The sequence below is a fragment of the Chiloscyllium punctatum genome, chromosome 20 (assembly GCF_047496795.1).
Source record: "Chiloscyllium punctatum isolate Juve2018m chromosome 20, sChiPun1.3, whole genome shotgun sequence".
NCBI classification, from domain to species: domain Eukaryota; kingdom Metazoa; phylum Chordata; class Chondrichthyes; order Orectolobiformes; family Hemiscylliidae; genus Chiloscyllium; species Chiloscyllium punctatum.
The window spans coordinates 21,095,899-21,123,426 of NC_092758.1; the positions used below are offsets into that span (position 1 = coordinate 21,095,899).

The 27,528-nt window shown below is 38.6% G+C and overlaps 1 protein-coding gene across 2 annotated transcripts in view; it reads right to left on the reverse strand.

The window, feature by feature from the left end:
- The window catches only part of lars1b (leucyl-tRNA synthetase 1b), a 57,301-nt gene that overhangs the window by 23,270 nt on the left and 6,503 nt on the right, over positions 1 to 27,528 (reverse strand). For both annotated transcript variants that reach the window (XM_072590473.1, XM_072590474.1), the window contains exons 3-22: positions 26,092 to 26,179; positions 23,167 to 23,247; positions 21,824 to 21,964; positions 20,104 to 20,265; positions 19,279 to 19,391; positions 17,755 to 17,818; positions 14,579 to 14,646; positions 12,454 to 12,679; positions 12,230 to 12,317; positions 12,048 to 12,124; positions 9,934 to 9,987; positions 9,262 to 9,402; positions 8,308 to 8,385; positions 7,806 to 7,891; positions 7,141 to 7,206; positions 6,296 to 6,378; positions 4,744 to 4,882; positions 2,429 to 2,641; positions 1,970 to 2,027; positions 338 to 401 (exon numbers count right to left, since the gene is read on the reverse strand). In XM_072590473.1, the coding sequence (XP_072446574.1) occupies positions 338 to 401; positions 1,970 to 2,027; positions 2,429 to 2,641; positions 4,744 to 4,882; positions 6,296 to 6,378; positions 7,141 to 7,206; positions 7,806 to 7,891; positions 8,308 to 8,385; positions 9,262 to 9,402; positions 9,934 to 9,987; positions 12,048 to 12,124; positions 12,230 to 12,317; positions 12,454 to 12,679; positions 14,579 to 14,646; positions 17,755 to 17,818; positions 19,279 to 19,391; positions 20,104 to 20,265; positions 21,824 to 21,964; positions 23,167 to 23,247; positions 26,092 to 26,179 (2,090 nt within the window). The remainder of the gene's footprint in view (positions 1 to 337; positions 402 to 1,969; positions 2,028 to 2,428; positions 2,642 to 4,743; positions 4,883 to 6,295; positions 6,379 to 7,140; positions 7,207 to 7,805; positions 7,892 to 8,307; positions 8,386 to 9,261; positions 9,403 to 9,933; positions 9,988 to 12,047; positions 12,125 to 12,229; positions 12,318 to 12,453; positions 12,680 to 14,578; positions 14,647 to 17,754; positions 17,819 to 19,278; positions 19,392 to 20,103; positions 20,266 to 21,823; positions 21,965 to 23,166; positions 23,248 to 26,091; positions 26,180 to 27,528) is intronic.

Genomic DNA, 27,528 nt, shown 5'->3' on the forward strand with positions numbered 1-27,528 from the left:
AATCACTTATCTGCCATTCTACTCCTATCCTCCTGCAATATTCTGATTATATTAACTGGGAATTAATTGTAAGTTATTTTTCTAGTAATAATGCCACAATAATTCATTAGGAAAAAAATATCTTCACATAATTGGTGGCATCTGGTAAGCCAACATCACCACTAATAGATTACAGTCCACAACTGCACTCCTCTTTCCATATACCATCTCATATAAGTAATTGCTCTGTAATGTCAATATTGGTCAAATGTACAGAGAAACTTCCAGTCATGATGAAATAAACACACAGGGGAGTCAAGACAAGATGCTGAGGAGACGGGGAGATCGCAGGACTCACCATCTGCAGAGAACTTTTCCACAGCTTCAGCCAGAGTAAGGAAATTCCCTGTGGATTTGGACATCTAATGGAAACAGAAGTGGCACAAAGTTAGGCACCATAGTAGACAGTGTAGATTGTAGCATTAATTTATAATGGGATATCGATTGACTAAGTAAATGAACAAAACTGTGGCAGATGATGTACAAAGTAATCAAGCATGAGGTTATCCATTTTTGAAGTGAAAAAGTTTCGATCAGGGTTAGCACTGCTGCCTCACAGCGTCAGAGACCCGGGTTCAATTCCCGCCTCAAGCGACTGACTGTGTGGAGTTTGCACGTTCTCCCCGTGTCTGCGTGGGTTTCCTCCGGGTGCTCCGGTTTCCTCCCACAGTCCAAAAATGTGCAGGTCAGGTAAATTGGCCACGCTAAATTGCCCGTAGTGTTAGGTAAGGGGCAAATGTAGGGGTATGGGTGGGTTGCGCTTCGGCGGGGCGGTGTGGACTTGTTGGGCCGAAGGGCCTGTTTCCACACTGTAAGTAATCTAATCTAATCTAATTTTCTAGATTTTTAGAACTTTCATTCCCAGGATGAAAATGTTACTGACTAGGTCAACATTTATGGATGGTACAAAGTTAAATTCAGTGGATGCTCAAAGGTATTTGGGGGTTTTGGTGTACAGGGTGACCGCCATATATGCGGAGTCGGTTTCTGTGGTTTCAGTTACCCGTGGCCTGAATGTATTACATTGAACATTACAGAACCAGGGACCACAGGGCTGCCAGATAGGTAAGTTTGCAACTTAAGTGAATGGCTTGGCTGTGATCTGCGGTTTCGGGATTCCGTGGTAGGTCTTGGAACTTATCTCCTATGCGTTCAAGTTGACGACAGTACAGATCTTTAAAATGTCATGAGCAGGTACTGAAAATAACCAAGAAAGTGAATGGAATGCTGGCCTTTATATCTCGAGGACTGAAGTACAAGGGTACAGATTGTATAATGCAGTTAACCAAAACTTTGACGAGACCCCACTTGGGGGAGTACTGCAAGCAGATCTGGGCACCACATGTCAGGAAGGAAATGCTGGCCGAGGTGTCTGGGGTGTACCTTAGGCTTACAAGAATGATACCTGAATGTCAGGGGTTAATGTAGGAGGAGAAATTATACAAATTAGTCCTCCTTTCTCTAGAAAAGAGAAGGTTAAGGGGTGATCTGACTGAAGATATTTACAGGAAAGGCAGGGTGGATAAAGATAACCTATTTCTATTAGTTGGAGATTCAAGAACCTGGGGGCATAATCTGCAAAGTCAGGCCACTCTATTCAGTGAGATATTCGGAACCACTTCTATGCACAAAGGATGATAGATGCTTGGAACTCTCTTTCACAACCAGCAGTGGTTGGAGGATCAGCTCATTTTAAATCTGAAATCGACAAATGTTTGTTGAATTAAGGTATCAAGGGATATGGACCAAAGACAGAGATATGGAATTAGGCCACAGATCAGCCATGATCTCATTAAATGTTGGAACATTCAGCTCCTCAAGCCTGTTCCTATGTTCCTAGAAGTTTATCAGGAACATGCAAATGTGAACTATATTAAATCCAATTAAATGTTAATGCAATGGAAATCACATAGTAAAAATTGTATTGCACCTTTTCAGAATTCAGTAGCAAGTGTCCATTTGCTCTTACAGCTTGAGGCCATTTTGTTCTACAATTTAAAATATAAAGTTAGTTGTGCAGAAAAATATTTTAGTAATAGTCTCCCCTCAAATGCACATTTCCCTTCAACAAACTAGCATCTTTAGTCAAGATAACAAGCTTGCTAAAGTACACTAATGACCCTCGACATATTGTGACACACCTCTGGAACAGGTGGGACTTGAACCCAGGTCTTCCAGTTCAAAAGTAGGAACTGTGCCACTACCCCACAAGAATCCTTGTCATGACTCTCAATACCAAGAGATATGCCTTTTGGACAATTATCCATTCAAAGACACCCCACCTTCATTAGCAAATGTGTAGGCCCTCCCAACAAACAGTTGAATGATCACGATCTGCAAATAATCATGCACCTTATGCAAATCATGTTACTAAATGACGTGCTCTCACCTGTCACTAGGCCACATGGCTACATGGTTATACAGGTAGTAGGAGAGATGGTTTGGAACCAAGTCTTTTCCAGAGACTCGTAAATCCACTGGATACCAATATTCAAATTCTTTTCTCAGTTGATCTAGATTTTGTTTTGGAATCTGAGTCTCTGGAAATGGAGCAGTCTTTAAAAACACATAATCCCAAACTTCTCTGGTCATCTGCTCTGGCCTGAGGAGAGAAATAAAGAAAAATACCAACACTGGTAGATATCAACGATTGTGGAAGGAGTGTGTAATGATTACACTTCTTTTCTAAAAATGGCATATATTTTTACAACATTGAGGTTCATCATGAATTAAGTTTAATACTGTCGAAAACTGATTTCAAACACAGGTCACACAACAACTGGATTGGAAGTTAGATTTCAGAGGGGAAAGAGCCAACAGGTACAGTATCTAGTCCTTAAAAAGGGCTGGTCATTAAGGAAGGAATATGAATTATTAACTCCAACTTGTGATGCTCAGTAGTATTAAATGGCTTAAGTACATTGACTGAAAATATTTTATTTGTGATATGAAATTGCATCAACTGAATTGGTAATAGGAATGGATGGGTCAAGAAATAAAGGGATCTTCTGTCTTTTTAAAAAGAACAAACTCACACTGCTTTAAACTAACATGAAAAGGTTATCCTTGCTTTATTGACCTATAATCAGGACACTTCTTTCAGTCAGAGGATGACTCGGTTAGCATTTATTGCTCATTTTTAATTGACGAGAGGATCACCTTCTTGTATACAACCGAAATTCCTGAGCTAGCCTCTCAAAGCAGAAGTGAGGACTACAGATGCTGGAGATTAGAGCTGAGAGTGAGATTCTGGAAAAGCACAGCACATCAGGCAGCATCTGAGGAGCAGGAGAATCGATGTTTCGGGCAAAAGCCCTTCATCAGGAATCTGGCCTCATTCCTGATGAAGGGCTTATGCCCAAGACGTCGATTGTCCTGCTCCTTGGACATTGCCTCACCTGTTGTGCTTTTCCAGCACCACACTCACCTCTCAAAGTGAAGTTGCTGTAGATTTGGAGTCACATAGGTCACAGGTAAAGAGAGCAGATTTTTTCCCTGAACCAGATACAATCTTCATGACAATTTGATAGTGACAGGATCATGAATGGTAAGTCCTGGCCTTTGAATTACTAGCCTAATAACAGAGCTGCTATACTACTACACTCTATTAAGAACAAATATGTGCATAGATATTCTGTACTAAAATTACTTCACAGCAACTTGAAATAACTCTTCAGAGGCCAGCATCTCTTCATCAATCACCCTTCAGTTACAAACACATAGCCTTTAACAAAAGTACTGCCTCTCACCAAATCAGGCATAAACAGGGCCTAATATCTTTGGCATACCTCTGGCACTGAGGCAGTTCAGAGGAGGCTCACCAGGTTGATTTCAGGGATGAAAGGGCTGTCATATAGGGAGTGGTTCAATAGTTTGAACTTGATTGTTAGAATTCAGGAAAATGACAAGGAATCTGATTAAGATATATAATATGCTAAAGGGGATTGATAAGGTGGACATTGGTAAGATGCTCCCCCTAGTGAAGGAGCGTCGCTCCGAAAGCTAGTGTGCTTCCAATTATACCTGTTGGACTATAACCTGGTGTTGCGTGATTTTTAACTTTGTACACCCCAGTCCAACACAGGCATCTCCAAATCATGTCCCCCTTGTGAGACAGTGTCGAACAAAAAGGTCTTGGATATAGAGTGAGAGGAGGTAGGATCAAAACTGAGATGAAGAGAAACCACTTCTCTTTGTGGATCTGTGGAAGTCACTGCCCCAGAGTGCAGTGGAGATAGATCCTATCAGAAAATTCAATGAAGAAACAGACATGTTTCTGATTAAAAAGCTGGATAAAGGGATAGGAGGAACAGGCAGGAAAGTGGAGTTGAGATCAGCCATAATCATTTTAAAATGGCAGAGCAGGGTCAAAGGGCTGAATTGCCTACTTTCATTCCTAATTCCTATGTTCTTATTTACCCTTTATGCCAGCCTGATTGGAGCAAATTAATAGCCCCAATCAGGGAATTTAATTTCTAGAAGGTCTGCTGGCTGACTTCATTACAATCACAACACAATCTTAAAAGTAGACGATTACCTGTTCCCAGCCTTTAAACAAGATAGAAGCTCATCCATTTATGCATGGATAGCATGACATTAACTACACAGAATCAACCATAACTGCCAATTATTTTGATAACCAAGCATTGTGAAAAATAAGTTCCATTACAAATTAAAACAGGCATTTTGAGAAGTTATTCCTACCTGATTCCCAGTGGGCCAGAGGTCTGACCATTTAAATATCCCTCGTGTAATAGATGAGCAACAGTGTAGTAAGCCATATAAATGGTGGAATCAGAAAGAGACTCTATCAGCCACTGGTCATCCCATGGCAGTCGAGAACCTGAAAAGAATAAAAACATATAAATTTACTCAAAAGCTGCAGAACTATTTGCGGAGAAATAATGCTCTTAACATAAAGCAAGATGTTGAAATGCTATGTGTTGAGGAAGTGATATGATGGAGGTCCAGAAGAACTAATAAAAAAGCTGAAAAATAGGCAGATGGGGGCTGAAGGCACAAAGAATTGAGTCTTTGACAGATGAAAGGAAAGCAGTTACAAAAGATTCCTAGAAGTAGTTTCAAAAGATGTGTAGAATTTGCAGATAGCATCCATTTTGGTGTAATGGGGTGAAATTGCTGCTGCATCTGGAAGGTGTGCTGTAATCATGGGTGAGGAGGAGGAAGGACATAAAGAGTACCTTCTGCGATTGCATGGGAAGATGCCATGGGAGTGTGGGGTAGTGTTCAGACTGGAGAAAGGAGTGGACCAAGAGGGAAATGGCCCGGTGGAAGGCTGACAAGAAAATGGAGGGAAATATGTGCTGGTGGTGGCAGTGCTGGAGGTGGCAGAAATGACAGCTAATGGTCCTTAGGATGTGGATGCTGGTGGGATGGTAGGTGAGGATGAGGGGGAACCCTATCAGTGCTGTGGCAGGGACAGATAGGGCAAAGGTTGAAGTGTGGGAGATGAGTCGGACATGGCTGAAGGTGATGAATCATCGGTTGAGGAAGAGGATGGTCATTTTGGAGGCCCTCTTGTTGAAGTTGGCATCATCAGAACAGATGCCACAGGGACAGAGGAACTGGGAGAATGGAATAGAGTCTTTCCAGGTAGCAGAGTATGAGAACGTATAGTCAAGGTAATTGTGGGAGCCAGTGGGTTTGTACTGGAAGTTAAGTCTATAGATTCACTAACCAAAATATAGCAGGAAATAAACAGCAGTTTTCAATTTATAAGACACACATGCTTATAGAAACAATAGTCAAGTTGCTAACACATGGGAAGAGTAATGATAAAAACCCTGCACAGACAAATATAGTAGACACATATTTTGACATGTTGCATTTGTTTCCTTTATTTGAATTGCTCCATTAATTCCTGAGTTGTACAAATGATACAAGTTATAGCTAGGCTCCTCCCAAGTAGAAGGATCCTCATCTCCAAATAACTACTCAAAATGATCAGTGAGTGCCTACATGTAGGTTGGGACCTTCTGCAAACAATGAATCATACACATTAAAACGTGCTAAGGATGGCATAGTGTCTCTAATTCTGTCTTTCATCATTTAGGATTTAGTTTGTACAAAGTAAGTCATGGGGACAGTTTGCCCAAAGAGATAAATGATCTCAAAGGTCTTGCAAGGAATGTCAAGTATTCAGAAAACAATCACCTTAAAGTTAAAACACTCTCCTTAAAAGACATTGCGTTTCATGACTTGCTCCACAGAAAAGAAAGTCAAGTGTTACACTAACCCAGGCCATATGTTCTTGAGCAGGCATGATCTTGTAGCCACTCAAGACTGGCTTCAAAGTTCCGTCTAGTCTCCTCACAGTATCTGAAAAATTAAGATAATATGCATAGTTGCAGATACTCTTCCACCTTTATAACAGGATACGTTACTATATTAAAAGTGTTGTTTGAATGGTCACCTTTGTTACAGTAGTCAATAGCTGTCAACATTAATATCTCAGGTTGCTACGATGCAGTATGTTCCAAATAACATGCGGGTTCCTTGCATTTTAGAGACCTAACCAGAGTATAAATGCAGTAACATTTCCAATATAAATTCACAGCATTGCTGATTTGTAAAGAAAATCCTTTCTGAACAAGTGTGATATATCATTGTTCCACACAGCAATAAAGAAAATTACAAGTGCTGGCTCCACCTCTTACTGTGCTGAGCCCCAATCGTTCAGAGTGGACAGGAAAGTCAAAACCAAGTTAGCTTCGAGGATCCCTTTCCTCTAACTCTTTCCAGATGCCTCAACAGTAACTTGGACAGACATCAGCAACAGAACTGTTATCTGATTAAAGAACATTTGAGACTTGATGGTCTGAGGGTGGGTATACAAAAAAATTTTCAACTTCCCTTGAAACATTACACAACCTTGTGATACAGTTAAAGCAGTGGTTGGGACTATGGAGTTGAAAACCTGCCACAGACTAGCTGAAATCCTGGATGCACTACATTGATTGGCATTGTTGGAATTCAATCGACTAATTACTATGATGTCAAAAGTACAAACGCATGCTCTCAAAAGGATGTGGGAAAGAACTATTGAGAATAGAAGATGATAACAAAATGAATGGCACATACGTTTCCAGAGTTGAGAGGCAATCTACAGCCTGCTTCTTCCAGGTTTCTTCACCATAATCCAGGTACCTACATCGAATGTGAACATTTTAAAATTAAAGCTATTCTTTACACAGATTGATCAACATTTTCTAGATATACTTGAAAGAAACAAGTCAGCACTGATGAAGTCATCCAGACTCAAAATGTTAGCTTGCTCTTTCTCCATGGATGCTACCTGTTCTGCTATGATTTCCAGCATTTTTGTTTTCAAGTCTAAGAAGCAGTTAGATGCTGTGATGAAGAGGAAGAATTACAACTGTAAATAAAAGTGTAAAATGAATGGAGTGGCCTTCCACATCCTGACCATGTATATTGCATTTCATCAGCAGTGAGTCACACAATGTTCAATAACCATAAAAGCCAACCTGCTGTGTGTAATCAGGGATGTGAAACCCATGTAGGGTTCCCAATTCTAATTACCGTCCAACTGGAAAGTGCACAGGTATAGATTCAATTGGCATGTACCCAATGTTTTAATGTGCCCCAGACACTGACATTAAACAGCACCTGTGATGAATTAGATATGTATCAAAGGGCTTCAGTTATCTCTAGATTCATCCAATTGTTGGTTTGGGGTGTTGAAAAAGAGGAGAAACAAAAAAAAAAGTTTCAAAATAAAAACTCACCACTGGTCACACAGTGCTACGACACACTCATCAGCAGACCTAGATATAACTAGCTTCTCAGGTTCCATGTAGATCATGGCCTCTCCCTAGAATAGTTATGAGAAACATGTTTTTTGAATTGGGATACTCGAGAATACTATTTTCTGGATTCATTTTAACCTACTTTTCTTAGCTTGCATTTCTGGACAGTTAGCTACTGTGTGCTTCCCGCAATGTCTCTGTTCAAATCAGTGCATGAGGAGTGTACGAACTGACCAAAATATAGGCAATTACCAAATTGATGTTGCATTCCATGCAAAAACTAATCAAATAGGAAGCTCAAACTGGAAACATAGCCAGTAGTATAATCCTTTATCATAGCAATTAGAGTCTGCAGTATAGCACAGCAATTTAATGCAGCATGTTGTTTATGCAAGGCTTATTACTTTAACATTACAATGAGAACTTATAATCCATTCTGTTGTTTTAGTAAGTCATTGAATAAATCAAAAATTATACTTACATTGTCTATCATTTTTCGTTGAATTGGTTTCTTGACTTCTTGAACTTTCTGCCCTTCGTAACCATCCACAAGCATTATCTATAGGAGAACAGGGTTGTGATCATACAACTAAATGGAGATATTTTTAATTAAACTGTTCAGACAGGTTATGACACATCTGTGAAACAGACGAAACTTGAACCTGGGCCTTCTGGGCCAGAGATAGACAGACCATCACTGCATCACAACAGTCCTACAGGTTAAGAAATAATTTCCTTACAGTGATCAAATATGCCTCACTCCAAACAAACAAATAAAAACTGAGCCAAACCGACAACAGGCATTCCTTGGAGTTGGAGAAGTGAGAGTTCAAACCACTCAAGAGTCCAATACCTAATCTGAAGAGCCACTTGACTATATGGTATAATTATATCATGATAAATTTGCCAGTACGGCTGGTGAGCCTGGAAGGAGGTCAGCGTGGGGATCGCTCAGTGCAGCGAGAGATTGTGCCCTTGTGGGGACAGCCCAGCATGGAGTGACTGTAGGCCCAGGGGTAAAGAAAGACTGTAATTTTGAACTTAACTTTATTTCTTCATTTACTACTTTATATTGAAAAGAACTGTCATGTTGTACTTTTAACTCATTACTTTTCTACTTGGCACCAGGAGTAGTGACTTTGTATATTTTCCATTGTACTCGAGTACGCATGACAATAAAAACTAATTCCGAAATAGGAATTTTGAATACAAATACAAAAAATGTGAGCAGTTCAAAGAATTTTGAACTTTAGAAGGTTTGAAAAAAAGCAGCATCTCACATTCCAGTTATCGCTGCCTAGAAATTTAATGATCACACTTGATTTTGAATTTGTATGCAATGCAACAGGTGATGAACTAATGTTTATAAATGAAACAATTTGTATTTTTGGTTAGTTTTTTTTCCCCTATGCAAGATCTTGAATCCATTACAAACCCCTTCATAAAAGCCTTTCAGGTAAACTCGCTCTTTGGCCTCCACAAGCTTTTCCCGATCATTCTGGCTTTGAATCTTCAGTTCGTCACATACAGTTGGTGCGGAGAGATTTCCATACCCAGGGATTTCAATTATAGGAATCTATCAAACAAGCAACACAGACAAAATAGCATTACGAAGCGCTAATTAACATTGAATCTCAACATATTAAGTAGAAATCCATTTCTCTTTTCAGTCACGGTCCTGCTTTGTTAAAGCTCATGAGGTCCTCTGGTGGTCACTTTAGAAGCTACATGCTTGGTGAAAACCTGCTGCCTAACCATGGTGATGATTTTGTTTCTAAAGGACGTTGAGACCATGTCAGAAAGCCAGGTTACCTGGACACCCAAATTATGGTGTGCTGCTTTGCTGCTGAGGATCCAGACATTGGAAGAGAAAAAGAGAGAGTCAAGTGTTCTTTAAACATCCATCAAAATATATCTAATTGTTGAAATTAATAAAAGCACACATATATCTCAGCAAATTGGAAACTTGATTTGGTTATCAAAACACTATTCAAATTCTCTTTAAAAGCTGCATTCATGTTTCAAATTGGAATCTATGTAAAGAAAAGAAGTTTGATGCATGCCAAAAAACAAAATTATGCTTTCAGTTTCCTTTAAGCATACTCACTGGTTCAAATGGTAGGACCATTTCATCAGTAATTCCATACTTCTCCCTCAATGCCTAAAGAAAGAAAGACTGCTTTAAATTCTTTCAAACATCAGGATATAATAGTTTTACAATTTTAAATGCAATGAATACAGAACATGTCTGATTGGTGAAGGCATCCGACTCTGCAGATAATATAAAGCATACCAAGTACTTCTTCAGAAATCTCAACGCTGAAGATGTCTAAAAGTTTCATCAGGTAAAGGAAAGAAATCTGCCACCTTAAAAACCATAAATGACCTTTTTTTTGTTGCTGCAGCAGCTAGACAACTCCACAACTTTACTGTTATTAGATTTTTATTTCCAATTTGTTCATTAATAATAAACCAAATGAAAATTTTCAAATTATACAAATTGAATTCAAATTTATGTCAACTAAATAATCACTCTAGGCCTCAAGTATTCATTACTCCATAAACAATCACTATCCACCTATGGTAGTGTCCTTGGTTGACGTTCTCCCCAACGCTTTTTCATGCAGAGGGTGGTTTTTGTATGGAATGAGCTGCCAGAGGATGTGATTGAGGTTGGTACAATTACAACATTTAAAAGGCATCTGGATAGGTATATGAGTAGGAAGGGCTTAGAGGGATAAGGGCCAAGTGCTGGCGAATGGGACTAGATTAATGTAGGATATCTGATCGGCATGGAGGAGTCGGACCGAAGGGTCTGTTTCTGTGCAGTATAGCTCTATGACTCTAAGTGAGGATCGCTGGTGACTGCGCATTCTGGCATCATTCACAACTTTTCAGATACTGAAAATGTTACCTGTTGATAAGCAGCAAGACATGGAAAACATCCCGCTTGAACTGAAAAGTAGCATATCATATATGCACAACTGAAGTGCCAGGCAACGATCATCTTCAATAAGACAGAATCGAACCATCTTCTCTTTGCATTCAAAGATATCATTATCACTGAATTCCCCTATTATCAACCTTTTGGGGTTCAGTATGAACCAGAAACTGAACTGGATCAACCAGATAAATGGCTGGAAGAGATCAAAAACCTGGCAGGAACTCATCACCTGATTTCAGTAAGCCCACATACCATTTACAAGGCAGAAGTCAGGAGTGTCATGGAATATTCTTAATTTGTCCATAAGTGCACTTCTAACAATTTGAAAAAAAAATTGCACCATCCAAGACAAAGCAGGAGCGAGACTGACATCCAATCTCTCACCTTCAAAATTTATTCCCTTCATTTTCATTGCATAGTGGCAAACCTTTATACCATCTACATGGTACATTGCAGCAATTCATCAAGAGTCCTTCAACAGCACCTCCCTAACGTAAGACTTCTACCATCAAGAACAACAAAAGCAGTCGGTGCATGGGAGCACCAGCAACTGCAAGCTCCCATCCAAGCCACACACCATCTCGATTTGTAACTAGAATCGCTGATTCTTAACTGCACTGTGGATGGACTGCAAAGATTCAAGGGAACAGCTCTTACCATCATCTTCTCAAAAGCAATTCAGATTCCAATATCCCATTCCAAGAAAATATACATTTTTAAAAACTGGGACTTTAAGAAAGAGAGAGAAAAAAACAACTAGAGTTCCTTAGCAACTCCCAGTAAGACATTCGAGGGTGTGAGTGGATAGGACCAGTTTCAGCTCTGAACTTCAGTCTCAGCCTTAATCCCGACCCCTCCTCCCAAGATTGCAGTGCAATAACATACCTGCAACTAAATGGTTGAGGTCAACCATATGAACAGGTCTATTTGCAATCAAAGGCTGTGAAAATACATATTTTATTCAACAATTCAACTCCAGCATCCCAAGTACAGTTCTCAAATCTAATTGCAGACTGGAGTTAGTTTTTTTTCTAAGGTTATAATAACTTTAAGCATTTTTACTGCACGTTCAAGAATGCAACATTTAAGTCATTTACAGAATGTATTTAGTGGTAAAAGGATTCAAAGTTATTTCACAAAATATTCACTGGGATTTCCATGGGCTTTTGACAGCTGTGAATACAAATAACAACCACTGGGATTAGCAAGGAACCAATGGCTTCAGCATTGAAGGGTAGTTGAATAGTCAGAAAAGGAATGAAAAATAGAACTTGTACCTTCTTTTTCTTAAGATCACGGAGAGCTGCAATATCATCTGGGGCATCAGATGGAACACTAGTGACTATACCAGTGCCTGTTGAATAGGTGAAAAAGAGGAATTTTAACAAGAAAGAGAAAGCGATCTCTTCCTATTACTTAAACATTTACAGGCCAAGTATAGGCATAAGATATGAAATACCTTTGTCTTCTTTAATGGTGAGCATGGGGAGAGCATAAATAATCTTGTAGGATGTCAAGGGAGCACTCAGTGAAACACCAAGGATGTCCTATTGAAAAATAAATTTTTGAATCATTCTTAATTTAAGTAATCAAGAAAAGAAATAAATAGGTCATTTCTCTTTCAATTCAAAATGACATTGAATCCAGAGCCCATTCAATAATTTATTCTTAAGACGAATTTACCTCGCCAATAATTGTTAGAATCACATGCACTTTTCCATTTTCTTTTGTAAAACCCTGGAATGACATATTCCTTGCTGCTCGCTTTGTACAGATGAAAATGTCTCCATTCACTGTTTCAAAGGCAATATAATTCATGTTGGGGTGGACCCAGCAGTTAGTTTGTCCGAACATGGTCTCCGGTCTCAGTGTGGCGGCCACCAAATAGATGTTTCTTCCCTTAAGGCCACTGGAAGAAAGAGAACAAGACTGGTAACAGTGGACAATAACTCTTCTGCTGAAAAATGTGTTGCTGGAAAAGCACAGCAGGTCAGGCAGCATCCAAGGAGCAGGAGAATCGATGTTTCGGGCATAAGCCTGAAGAAGGGCTTATGCGCGAAATGTCGATTCTCCTGCTCCTTGGATGCTGCCTGACCTGCTGCGCTTTTCCAGCAACACATTTTTCAGCTCTGATCTCCAGCATCTGCAGTCCTCACTTTCTCTTAATAATTCTTCTGCCATGTGTAAAACCCTTCTCCAATTCTAGATTTCAGATGAATTTCTTACAATGCTCTTTAACTATCATCTTTAAACTTTGGCAGAAACAGAAGTTCATTCTGGTGAATTTAATAAATATCAACTCCTATTTTTATGAAGGATATTTACAGGTCATTAACAGCAATACTCAGAAGCACTTAAAGGTATAACTCTCAGTGTTCTCTTGCACCAGAAAGTGCAAGGGGAAGGTGGTACAATTGGTCCGACTCCACCAACATTGTTGAGGAACTGCAGGTCAGCATGGAACACAATTTATTTTATTTTATTGTGAAGATGTTGATAAAGAAATTATTTTCACAAACTGGCAGATATTCAGCACCATATAACCATATTTCTGCATTTGTAGTAAAAAATATTTTCATTTAGATAGTGCCTTTCACAACCACAAGATTTCTCAAATGTTTTATAGCCAGTAAAGTTCTTTTCAAGTGTAGCCACTACTGCAGCACAACAAAAACACAACCATACTCCTGCAAACATTCTCTTAATATTGAGTGAGGGCAAGAACCAGTGCTACCAACTCAGCCACAGCTGATAAGCAACATCTACAGTTCAAAATCTACATACAGGTTATTTATTTAAGTCCAGAGAATTGATATTAGAACAATTTAACAACCATTCTCTATTACATTCTTTTTAAATGAAAATGAAGATGATCTGGAGATGTGACCTACTGCATTTGTCATTGGTTCTCTATTGCTGCCCTCAGGGTACAGGTGCCAGCTCCTTAAAAGCAGAATCTTACGTACATAGAGTGGTGAAGGAGGCACTTGGCACACTTGCCTTCATTGGTCGGTGCACTGAGTATTGGAATTGGGACATCATGCTGCATTTGTCCACGATATTGGGGAGACTACTTTTACTGTGTACAATTCTGGTCACCCTGATATGGGTAGGATTTTGTTAAACGCGAAAGTATGTAGAAAAGACTTAAGGATGATGCCAGGGTTGAGGGTTTCAACAATAGGGAGAGGTCAAATAGGCTAGGACTTCTTTTCCCGAGTGTTTCGGAGGCTGAAGGGTGACCATACAGAGTTTTAGAAGGTCATGAGGGGCATTGATTCGGTGAATAGCCACGGTCTTTTTCACAGGTAAGGGAGTTGAAAACTAGAGGACATAGGTTTAAGTAGAGAGAGTAAAAATTAAAAAGGGACCAGAGGGGCAACTTTTTCATGTAGAGGATGGTGTGTGTATGGTACAAGCTACAAAAGCAAGTGGTGAAGGTGAGTACAATTACAACATTTAAAAAGCATCTGGATTATTACATGAATAAGAAGAGTTCAGAGGGCTATGGGCCAAATGCTGGTAAATGGGACTAGATTTGTTTAGAATATCTGGTCGGCATGGAAAAGTCGGATCAAAGGGTTTTTTGTGCTGTATGACTCTCTGACTCTAAACCCCCCCCCCCCTCTGATTTTAACTCATTTGCTACTTTCCTTCAAATAAACATAGAAGTATTCTGCAAATGGTACTTTATTTTTATTATTATTACAATGAAATCTCATATCAGCAATTTGGTTTGAAAGGGGATGTTCACTTTTGAACGACTGAGGAGAATTGTCATGAGCTGATTCACAAGTGATGCCATTACCTTAGTTTTTCTGGATAAGGCTCAAGGATCTTCATTTTAATTAGCGTGTATTCTTGAGGACCCACACCCTGAAACAAATTATGAGGCAAAAATATGAGTTCAAGGGATGAAGAGTTTGTTTTGTTTAATACTGTGAACAAGGTTTACTATGGTAGATAGATCTGGGAAGCAGAAGTTACATCAGTCACATCACGTTTTGTTTACATGAATTTAATTGTGCCTGTTATTCAAATTTAGCAAACTTTCTCAAGAAGATTGTGGGTAGCAGATTGAAGAAAAGATTTGAAGCAATTACTTTTGATGAAAAATAGATAGTTTTGGTCACATTCATAATAAAAGGTGGTCAATATCTCTTTAATATTGTAACTTAGAATGCTATCGCAAGTTATTTTTAGCTGCAGAGTTGATAACTTAGTCCTTCACAAGCCTGTTCTGCCAATAAATAACATGTCGGCTGATCTGGCTATTCCACATTCCCATGTAATCCTGAAAATTCTAAACTCTTTGTTCATCAAAAATCTAGTCACTCCTCTCTCAAAAATATCAAGGGTTCAGCTTTGAGGAAGAAAGTTCCAAAGGTTCACCATGCAAGGGAAGAAAAAATACTGTCCTTAAATGGCTAACTCCATACTTTTTAACAATGACCTCTAGTTCTAAACTCTTCCACAAGAGAAATCATCCTTTCCACATGCATCCTGTCAAGACCTGTCAGTATTTCATGTTTGAATTAAGTTAAATAATGCACAAGAGTACTCCACATGTGCGCTCAGCAGTTCCTTGCATAACTGAGGCATGACCTCACTACTTTTGGATTCAATTCCCTTCATAACATGTGGCATAATTCGACTTGGTCTCTGACTTACTTGCTATATCTCTATACTAGCCTTTTATGAATCCATACTAGGACACTCAGAGCCTTCTGCATTTCAGAGCTCCACAATTTCTCATCATTTAGGTAAATTGCATCTTTCATCTTTCCTACCAAAATGGACTATTTCATAATTTCTCACATTATATTCCATTCCCCAGACCTTTGCCCACTCACTTAAATCTATATATTACCCTCTGCAGCTTCTTTAACTCCCATCACAACTTTCTTCCATACTCCTTTTTATGAGATCAGCAAACTTAGTTATCATACCTTTGATTCCTTCATCCAAGATATTTATAGGAATTGCAAAAAGGCGAGGCCACAGCAGCAATCCCTGCAGTACACCACTCGTTACATCTGGCCATTCAGAGGGGGACCTACTTATGATTACTCTATTCCCTGTTAGCGAGATAATTTTTGATCCATTCCATTATGTCACCTCCTTCGCCCAAATACAAATACTTATCTTCTGCAATAACCTTCGATGTGGCATTTTAAGAATTGCCTTTTGGAAATCTAAGTGCTGATCATCCACCAGCTCTTCTTTATCCACAGCACGTTATTTCCTCAAAGAGCTTCAATAAGCTTGTGAAACACAATTTCACTTTCACAAAACCATATTGACTCTGATTACCATCAACTTGTCTAAATGCCCAGTCATTACTTGTTAAATAACAGTTTTCAACATGTTTGCTGGCCTGTAGTTTCCTGCCTTATTGAATGAATGAGCTCCACTAGTGCAGTTATGGTAGAAAATGATATCTTTAACAGAATTATTTCCAAAAGGCATTTCTTGATGGCTCACTTGGTCAAAGTGAAAAATCTCACAACACCAAGTTCTAGTCTAACAGGTTTATTTGGAAACACTAGTTTTCGGAGCACTGCTCCTTCATCAGGTGGTGTAGTGTGATTTTTAACTTGGTCCAGCCCCAGTCCAAAACTGGCTCCTCCACACTTAGTCATGTCGTGGAATCATACTATAATGAACAGCCACATACAATGATTGTTTTGATTCTTTTTTAAAACCTAAACATCGCTGGCTAGACCAGAACTCACTGCCCAACCCTAAAAATCAGTAGTATTGCAGTGGGTCTGGAGTCACATGTAGGCCAGACCAGAAAAGGAAAGTAGTTTCCTTCCCTAATGGACATTAGTGAACCAGATGAGTTTTTCAATGGTTCCATGGTTATCATCAGGCTCTTAATCCCAGATTTTTTGATTGAATTCAAATTCCACCATCCCAGTTCCCAAGAACATTACATGGGTCTCGGAATTAATAATCTAACCATGAGGCCATTGCCTTCCCCTGAATGGGACACAAAAATTAAAATTAGCTTTGGTGTATGATGTTAGAGCTTTTGAGGATAAGTAGACAATGTTTCATACAGTTGGATAAATTTGTAATCAGGAATTGGACAACGTGCTGCCTTTGCCTAACTTAGGAGCCATTCTGAAGCTGCAATATGTTAACTGAGAAATTCTGTCGCGAGTTAGTGATCAATCAGCCACGAAATAGAAGTGATTTGGAGATGCCGGTGTTGGACTGGGGTGTACAAAGTTAAAATCACAACACCAGGTTATAGTCCAACAGGTTTAATTGGAAGCACGCTAGTTTTCGGAGCGACACTCCATCAGGTGATACGATCGAGCCCTCCACTATCACCTGATGAAGGAGTGTCGCTCCGAAAACTAGCGTGCTTCCAATTAAACCTGTTGGACTATAACCTGGTGTTGTGCGATTTTTAACGAAATAGAAGGATTTTATGTTTATGTTCAATTTTAGATTTAGCAATAGTACAAAACTGAATATATTATTTGCTATATTACAAAGACCAAATAAATATGTATTAGCACTGGCCACTGATCTGTTAACTGTCTGTAATAAATTCTGGTCTGAACCATGGTTCAATTTTCTTCCCTTTCAAGCGAGGTAAATGATGGTGATGCATGACATACCTGGTAAAATAAACTGAATTTGCAAGGCTGTCAATTGTAATCCTGCACACAATACAGGTTAACAATTATTGCATAAAGTGCAGCCTGGGGGCCTCCTTCATAGGAGTCATCTGTAACACTGAAACAAGGAAATCTATCTCGTGTAAAAATGGCAAAAATATAAAGTATAGGTGCAGACTTTTCTGCACTGATACATCCCTAAATTTTTTCAACTAACTGGTGCGAAGAAAAATTATATTTTACAGTAGTTTAGACCAGCATTGGCTCTCTAAGGTACTAGATATTTCCTTTAGTCTTTAATGTTGATGTTATTAATAACGTTTCCATATATGATAAGAAACTGTCTTACCTCTCCACTCTGTCGATCATGGTCCATGCAGGGTTGCCCATCTTTTGGAGAATAAATCGTGTACCTGAGAAAAGAGCTCATACTTAAAATAAAACAACCCTCTTTCTAAAGAACACTGATCATCCAAGAGGGCTGTGACCCTTTAGAACTCCTTGCCACTCTGTGGAGGCAGAGTCCTTCTGTACATTTAAGGTTGAGTGATATTGATTTCCCGTACTGACCAAGAATCTAAGGTTATGGGGCAAGGACAGAAGGAATGTTCTTTCAGTTGTGATTCTATTGAATGACAGAGCAGGCTCAAGTAGCCAAATGCACTGCTCCTGTTCCTGTTTCTTTTGGTCTTATGGTTATCATTTTGAAATGGAGTACAAGTATATACTTCCAGAATTCTATTCACTAAATAGATATAAACCACTGAAAAATTAGAATGAAGACAAAATAAGACATTTTGAAACTCCTTACAGATTTAGGATGATGTAACTGTTCTATAGAACACAAATCATTTACAAAATACCTGAGAGAGGGAGGAGTAACATTCTATGTATCAATATTTTTCTGAAGGGCTGTCTCCAGGCACACTCCAAGACAGACTTCCTTCTTAATGTCTTCTGCCTTGTTATTGGAACCAGAACCATTCTTTTCTGCTTCTCTAAGAATCGCTGCCTTTGGTTTAAACTCATTCAGTAATTTGGCTGTTAACTCAGGCAAATTCAGGAGAAATATAACACCTTTCTAATGTTCAGTTCACAAGCTCAGCCCTCCCTGCCCCACCTGCTAATTCTAAAATTCTATCAAATTTGACTGTGCCTTCAATATGCAGCATGACAGCCACACACCAACTATCAAGTTACTACCCCTCATTTTTAGTTCTGTTTAATACCCAGTAATATACTTTATGTTGAAGAAAATTTAAAGATTTTCCTGTACACAAGAAGCTCTACAGAAATCCAAGTTCTGGCGGTCTAGTTCATCTGATGAAGGCGCAGAGCTTCGAAAGCTTGTGATTTCAAATAAACCTGGTGTCATGTCACTTCTGACCTAATTATTACATAATTAGGGATGAGAATTGGTGTTATACCATCAACGTTTTGCTTGCGAGCCATCAGAAAATAGGAGTTTTCCAACATCTGCAGAATGAGGGTAGGAACTAAAAAGCTGATTGTTCCCTGTAAACTATGCTACAGCTCTCCCTTCTATGTTGTGGGTCTGGCATCTAAACTTCAACTCCCCAGGACTATGTCAGAGATCAGGAATACACTGTGTGGGCATGTTGGAAACAGATTCTAATTCATCATTGATTACTACAACACATTGATACCTTACTGACACTAGAGAAGCAGACACATGAAAGATGCTACTTACAATTGAGAGATTGAATAAAAGGGCAGAAACAAAGTATAAATGGATACCTTCATAAACTTAATGATACTATTCTTTCAAGTCTGGAAGAAACTATTCACCATGAACAAGCATGTCAAAAAGGCACATTCCATTTGGTGCAGCAGCAATGTCAAAAGTCCATACCTTTTACCAAACTTGACTTTTTTCTTCTCTTTTAAAATCAGAAATTGCCATTTCACAAACGAATCATAGAAAGGGTTTACATTTGTGGTGATGAAGGAGCGTCGCCAATCAATCTGTTACAGTTCACAAATATGAAATTAAATTCCTCAATGCTAAACCGAGATGACTTAACACTATGAAATCTTTGTGGAACAAATTTTCAGTTACTAATCAGTGAGTATAATGAATCACTTTGTATCTTAACACCAGCCAGAAACTCCTCCTAACCCAAACAGTCCCTCCCCTTACCCAAAAATGGTTGGAGCTAGGCTTTAGATAACAGGGTTTATTGACCTCATCGTACTTTCAGAGTCAGAATTTTCCCAAAGTATCAGTACATCCTCATTGGGTCACGTTGCACAGGAAAGCGCTTTCTACACTTTCCAAGTATATCGCTCAACTTCCACCAGAGGATAAAGTTCCTTACTGTATCAGCCGCCGCTTTGTTCCCATTTTCCATCTAAGCTATTCTCAAAAGCCAGGCTGCCAATTTATTTGTGAATAAAGGAACATGCGAGGGAAGGTTATACTCATTTGAAAACAAAATCAGATTATCTATAAATTTTACATAGGTTCCTTCTGTAGGTAGTCAAGTGTCATTCTATGATGATCCACATTGAAGCCTAGATTAAAATATGACTGCATATGAACCCAAAAGCACATTTTAATTCATGACGTATATCTGGGTCTTACTGCCTTACAACAAAGCAGGCATTTAAATTATTATGGGAAGAAAATAAAAGTTCAGAGTTTTATGTTTAACTTATCAAGAGACATGATACAAACCTTTAATCCCATTTTCTTCAAGTCCTGGACAGCCATCACCGGAAAGTAATCAAGCCAGTGTTCAGCCTCTGCAAACTTCACAATCTCTTCATCAGACAGACCCAGAGATTTCATGATCATCCATTGGAACTTAGCTCCACCACTCTTAGCAGCAGCTTTACTCTGAAGATTCATGGAGGAAACATAAATTATATCAACCAAAAGATAACTGCAGAAGCAAATCTTCAAACACCGAAAGGTCAATTCTGACAAATTTTTCTCATCTCAGTTTTCAATGGAGTTAGTAACATTTATTGTCCATTGAATTTAATGAATGACCTGGACAAAATGGGAAATCGGCCATGTTGATAGGAACAATTAAAAAAGATTCAAATTGCCGAACCCGAGAGAGACTGGAGAGCTCCAAGAGGGTGTCCCAATGTCTGAAGTACAAAAACTAGAGCAACTAATGACAAAAACTAATAGAATGTTATCAGTTATTGTAAAGTAAATTGAATACAAAAATAGGAAGAATATGCTTAATTTATGCTAGGTATTGGTGACAGTACAGCTAGTTATTATACAGAGTATAACAAAATGGATAAATACAGTGGAAACAGTTCAGAGAAGATTGACTAGATTGTTATCCGCAATGAGTGGGTTATCTAATTAGGAAATGTTTAACAGGCTGGAACCATTGAAATTTAGAAGAATAAGGAGGCTACTTGATTGAAATATGCAAGATGTGGGGTCTCAAACATGATGGATGTGGAAGGGATTTTTTTCTTTTACATGAGAACCTAGAACAAAGGGTCACTGTTTGAAAGTAACAGATCACCCACGTAAAACAGAGATAGATTAGAGGATAGTGAGTCTTTGAAGCTCTTCCTCAAATGGCAGCAGAAGCACCTTTCTTGAATATTTTAAAGACAGAATTAGATTCTTGACAAGCAAGGTGGCAAAAGGTTACCAAAGGCAGACAAAAATGTGAATTATTCAGATCTTCCATGATCTTATCGAATGGCAGAGGATGCTCAAGAGGCCCAGTCCTGTTCTTAATCATTCCTGATGAAGGGCTTTTGCCTGATTCACCGATTCCCCTGCTCCTCGGATGCTGCCTGACCTGCTGTGCTTTTCTAGCACTACACTCTCGACTCTAACCTCCAGCATGTGCTGTCCTGACTTTCTCCCTGTTCTTAATTAGTCTGGTTATAAAGCCTTAAAGATTATCTAGTGAAAACTACAAATACCTAACACCACAGGACAGATTCCACGCTTACATTAACCATTTTAAAACATAACATTATTCTAAAATGACCATTTCTGTAATTCATACACATAGCTGAGTTAGAGACAAAAAAAGAAGCCATTACTGTACAATTTCAAAACAAGTCAACATAAACAGAATATTCCCAAATTTCACCTACTAGCATTCACCCAACCACTTAAAAAATTGTTTTTGCTCTATTTTAGTTTTTTTTTCTATAAAATTGCCCGATTGATGATGTGTAGGCAGTCTACTGTCACTGTAAATGGCTTTTGGAGTTATATCTTGTTATTCAGCAGAAGTCAAAATTAAGCTGCAATCAAGGAACTCATAATACGCATGTGCATTGTACTTCTAGCTACTTAATATAAAGATTAAAAAGGAGATTTTCATGTTTGAACTTATTTAACATTTTTGTCAAATACTAAATGTCACACATGCTTTGGTAAATCAAATAATAACAACATTCTGTACCTTTTTGCCCTTTGCCTTATCCTTAATAATAGTTTCTTCCTGATTTTTTGTTGGTGACTCTTCCTCCTCTTCCTCCTCCTCTGGAAATTGAGGCGGGTTACCATACAACTCCAGCTCCCGCTTCAGTTTATCAGCGCAGGCCTGGTGTTTCACACAAAGAGAAAGAAAGCCACTTGTGACAAATTCAACTCATAGCACCCAAAGTCTTGAAAGTCAAACTTGTGTAAAACCAGAAAACATTGGACATGTACATCAGATCCTGACAAAGGATCATACATGGAATATAACGATACTGCTTTGTGATTCAATAATCATTACACCTTTTTCCCCCAGTTTGGGTATCCATGGCAACATTTGCTATTCATGTTTGCTTCTAATTGACAAGTTATAATATTCTAACGGAGTAATGTATTGCTCCATCTTGGTGGTGCAGTACCCAAAAGCTCCAACTGCAGGCTATAACATCATTGATATGAAATTGCTTGAATTTTCCACTTTTGTTTTAGATTGAATAAGGGAACAGAAGCTACTTCTTGCTAGCCTAATAGATTTGAATCACAGGAAACTTCTGACCCAAATGGCTCAGTACCCCAATTAATGATACATTTGCCCATTGTACCATTTAAGGATTTTAGAATACAGATTTGTTTACAGTCTAAATTGAGTTTTTGGTGACATGGTATGATATTAACCTTTAGAATTTGATCAATCATAGGTTCAAACTATGGTCAGTGTTCAAATAGGCAAGTCAACACAAGCTGGAGAAATAGTGTCATAACTATTTCTCCAGCTAGCCATTTCTGATAGTTACTCAGCAGTATCTAGAGTACGATGTGAGTGTGTTGAAATATGAGGACAGAGCAGGAAACAACTATACAGGGCATGGTCAAATAGTTCCGTGTTGATTACATTGTTGAGATTTGACAGCAGCCATCATCTGTGCACTTCCACCAGAGACTATTCATTTTTAATAAGAGGACTCTAACAAAAAGTGTATGTTCAAAAATAACTGGATTCTGGTTAGCCAAGTTATGCTTGCAAAGCACTCTGATTAGCTTAGTCATGTTTGTGAAACACTTCAAACTCAAAATTCGCCTTTTTGTTCTTTTGACTGAACGGAATATCCAAATGCAACTTAAACTACCTGATCTTCATTCAACTTTTTGGTCTGAAATTTATGCTCAACATTAAAAATTAAAGCAAAAATTTAATTCCTAATTAAAGTTTAAATGATTTTGGTACAATATATAGAAAACTAAAAGGCAGGAACAAACCAACGTTAACCAAGAGTAACTAAAGCAATAAAAAGTGAAATGATTAACACATATAGCCAGATATCTAACCTTGATGGGCATGCCAGTGCAATGCAATCCAAAAGGAAACAGGCATCTTCTTCCCTTTAAACGCTGAAATCCTACAGCAAACTGGAAAAAAGGGGAGATAAAATACAAGTTATAAGTGATATCAGCAAGTATCCCAATCAAGTCAACTCCAATACTGCACAACAAGTTGCTACTCATCACATTTAACTCCCACCCAGTGACAATTAGAACTGGCATTTACATTAACCTTTTTACAGCCAGGGGCTGAGGAAGGAGACCCAGGAAGTAAAATCTTTACTTGCTTTTAGATGTGATCATTGCAAAATGTACAGCTCCAAAATTTGCAACTCATCACGAATATCATAAATGTCTTTCTCCATCTCTCTCCAGATGCCATGCCCAAAGGAGGAACCGGTGACCACAGGCCTTGGTCCATGATTATGCTTAATAAGGTACAGCAGTGGTTTGCCATTGTCTCCTGCAGAATGGGTGACCAGGAGACTTTCCCACTCTTATCTGCCATCCACCATATCGGAAGGATTTACAGGTCGATTATTAACTCATTTGACTACACTATGAAGTCACTCAACTATCAAATCCTGGAGTGTAACTTGAAAGCAGAGCTTCTGCTTCAGAAGCAAAGACACTACCTGTTGTGCCACAAGATCTCCCCACACAACATTTTACCCAGGATCAAACTGCAGACTCATATTAAAAGCAAACATAATAATCACTACGCTATGGAAGTCAGTGACAAACTGTCTCTGTATTCCTTTTAAACAAATTTCTTAAAATTAACCTCATTAATTCATGAACCACTCCTTCAAGGGATACTGTTTAGGTTTCAACTCCATTTACTGCCATGATGGTTTTGAATCAAAGGCCCCAACACATGAGACTGAGCAATTGGATTACTAGTCTAATGATATTAACACTATGCTGCAGCACAAGTAGTTACCTAATAAGTGTGTTTCACCTGTACACATTTAACCCAAGTTATGCAATTAATAATTTAGTCTGCTCGTTCACAAAGTTTCCTGATTGACGTATTCTGTTAATTTTCAGAAAAGTGGAAATATGCAAGTTAAATATAATCAGGTACTATGAAAGCGGGTCTATGAAAGTTTGTTCATTTACATGCTAGGTACAAACAGTCACATGGCAATGTCTTGTTCTTCTCCAAATCTCCTGGTATTCTCCAAATACTGCAAACATAAAAATGCCATTAGCTAAGTTGTATTTACATGGAAGTGATTCAATATGCCTCCACTCTCAATTATTTCTTTGTCTTTCTGCAGTATTTGGTAATCCTGTTCCTATTGGGAAAGAGCAGAAACCGTGCAGTATTTTGTACAAGTGGGAATCTTGGGACACAATTAGACCATTCAGTCCACTGAGCCTGCCTGAGGATTCTAGATCATGGCTAGTTTACCTCCTCAATGCCATTTTCACTGCATGTCCTCCATGTCTCTGAAAATCATCAGTCTCCAAAATCCCATCGACTTCTGTCTTGAACCTTGCTGAATGATTGAACTTCACAGTTCTCTAGTTGAGAATTACAAAGATTGATCATCCTCAGTTGAAGAAATTCTTCAACTCAACCCTTAAATCGCCTGCCCCTTACCCTAAGACCATGTCCTTGACTCTAGAAATACTACCTTGAACAAATATCTCTTCTTTTTCCAACTTGTGATGCTCCACAAGATGCCTGCAAGTTTCAATCAGATCACCTATATTTCTTCAAAACTGCACAGAATACAGATCCAGTTTCCTCAATTTCCCCTTCAGAAAACATTGTCATCCGAGGCTTTAATTTGGAACATCTCCATTTAACTCCCTCTATGGCAAGTCTATCCTTCCGCAGAGGAAGGCCAAACCAAACAAAATACTGAGATCACACCATGGCTCTGTCCAATTTCAGCAAGACATTTTTACTTCAACACTCAAATCCCCTCAAAATAACTGACAACATATTGTTTGCCATTCGAATTGCTCATAGTGTCTGACATCTAGATTTTAGTGATTCAGAGACAAGGACATTTAGTTCTCTTGGGATATCTGCACTTTCTAATCACTCAATTTGTGAAACAAGAAGCTTTATTTTTTCCTACCAGAATGAATAATTTCCATGCTTATTTATATTATATTCTGATTATTTTGTTCTAGCCCATTCACTTAATCCGTTAAATTTTTTCAAAGCTTCAATGCACCTTCTTTACAGTCTGGGTCACCAACCAGTTTGAGGTCATCAGCAAGTTTGAAATTCTGTTCTGGAAATTCAGAACAATAAGAATCACACGAGACTCAAAATATTAATTCTATTTCTCTCTCCACAGGTTCTTCCAGGCTTGCTGAGCTTCTCCAACATTTTCTGTGTTTGTATCAGATTTTCAACATCTGCAGTATTTTTGCTTAAATTTTATATACTTACCTCTTGCATATTACCTTATCAAAAATCTTCTGAAAGTCCAAATATGTTTCAGCAACTGGCCCTCCATTGTCTATAGAACAACTAACAATCAGAAAATTCCAAAAAAAACTTGAAAAGGTTTCCCTTTCATAAATCCATCTCTATTCTTCCCAAGTTTGCAGTTTATTTATCACCTCCTTTGTAATAGATTCTAATATTTTCCCTCCTGTGGGCATCAAGTGACAATTTTTATCAATCTGTGCTCCTTTAAAATTATTGGAGGAGCTGCCTATCCAATAAACTTAGTTGTCAAATAAGAATACAACTCCACCTGTTTTTGTCCTTGGTTTCTTGAAAGAAATGTTCCATCGAGATTAGAAAATAACAATAACTCTTCGCCCAACATCTCAGAATATTTTTAAACTTTTGTTTAAAGTTGCTTTAAATAAAATCTCGGTCAGAAAGACAACTGAAAATCTTAAGATGAATCATGACAACACGCAATCAGTCTCAGCAAAGAAAGAAAAAAGACATACCTCACATTTAGACAAAGAGAAAGTATGGCCAAGATGAAGTCGCCCATTCATGTATGGATAGGGAAAAGTTACCATATACTTGGGCTGACTGTAAAATATAAAGGTAATGAGCAACAAGTCAGGAAAATCAATTACTAGGGCTCTGCAATGCTACACAATTAAAAAGGTGATTGACAACATCAGGTGCAATATCTGGAGAACCACACGCCTTAAATCTTACAAGATTTCATATATCACACCACAGAAATCCTTCAAATGCTCCCCAAAACTTTCTTCTGATGAGTTCTGGGCAAGGGATTATCATCTTAGAATTCAAATCGAAACTCATGCTATTAAGCTTAAACTATGTTGAGAATAGAACCTCATAAAAGGGCCTGTAGCCTTATTGTGTGGGAAACTATTCTTTGGGGCAGCAAAAAATAAAGTACAGTCTAATCTTAATAACCTGCTCAGTACTCAAGGTTCTGTCAGGAATACGCTCCATAACTCTTTACAGTCTTGACCCATCCACGAACGAAAGAGCAGAATTTCAGAAGTGAGATTACAGTGACTGTCCTTTACACCAAGAGCAAATATCTGAGCAAGTGTGTCATTGAGGAACACTCAAAATCGAAACCAATGTCAATCAGTAGCAGTGAGGTGGTAGTGGGGGATATCTTTAGCAGAATGGGAGTCACACCTAACACAAAGGGAACTGCAGCTGTTGGAGATCAATTAGAGATTAATTTAGATAAATGTGTGGTGCTGCATTTTGGGAAAGCAAATCTTAGCAGGACTTACACACTTAATGGTAAGGTCCTCGGGAGTGTTGTTGAACAAAGTGCAGGTTCATAGCTCCATGAAAGTGGAGTCACAGGTAGATAGGATAGTGAAGGTGGTGTTTGGTATGCTTTCCTTTATTGGTCAGAGTATTGAGTACAGGAGTTGGGAGGTCATGTTGCGGCTGTACAGGACATTGGTTTGGCCACTGTTGGAATATTGCATGCAATTCTGGTCTCCTTCCTATCGGAAAGATGTTGTGAAACTTGAAAGGGTTCAGACGAGATTTACAAGGATATTGCCAGGTTTGGAGGATTTGAGCTAAAGGGAGAGGTTGATTTGGTTAGGGATCTTTTCCTTGGAGCTTCGGAGGCTGAGGGGTGACCTTGCAGAAGTTTATAAAATTATGAGGGGCATGGATAGGCTAATTAGACAAGGTCTTTTCCCTGGGGTGGGGGAGTCAAGAACTAGAGGTGTTAGGTTTAGGGTGAGAGGGGAAAGATATAAAAGAGACCTAAGGGCAACATTTTCATATAAAGGGTGGTACAATGAAATGAGCTGCCAGAGGAAGTGGTGGAGGCTAGTACAATTGCAACATTTAAAAGGCATCTGGACGGGTATATGAATAGGAAGGGTTTGGAGGGATATGGGTCAGGTGCTGGCAGATGGGACTAGATT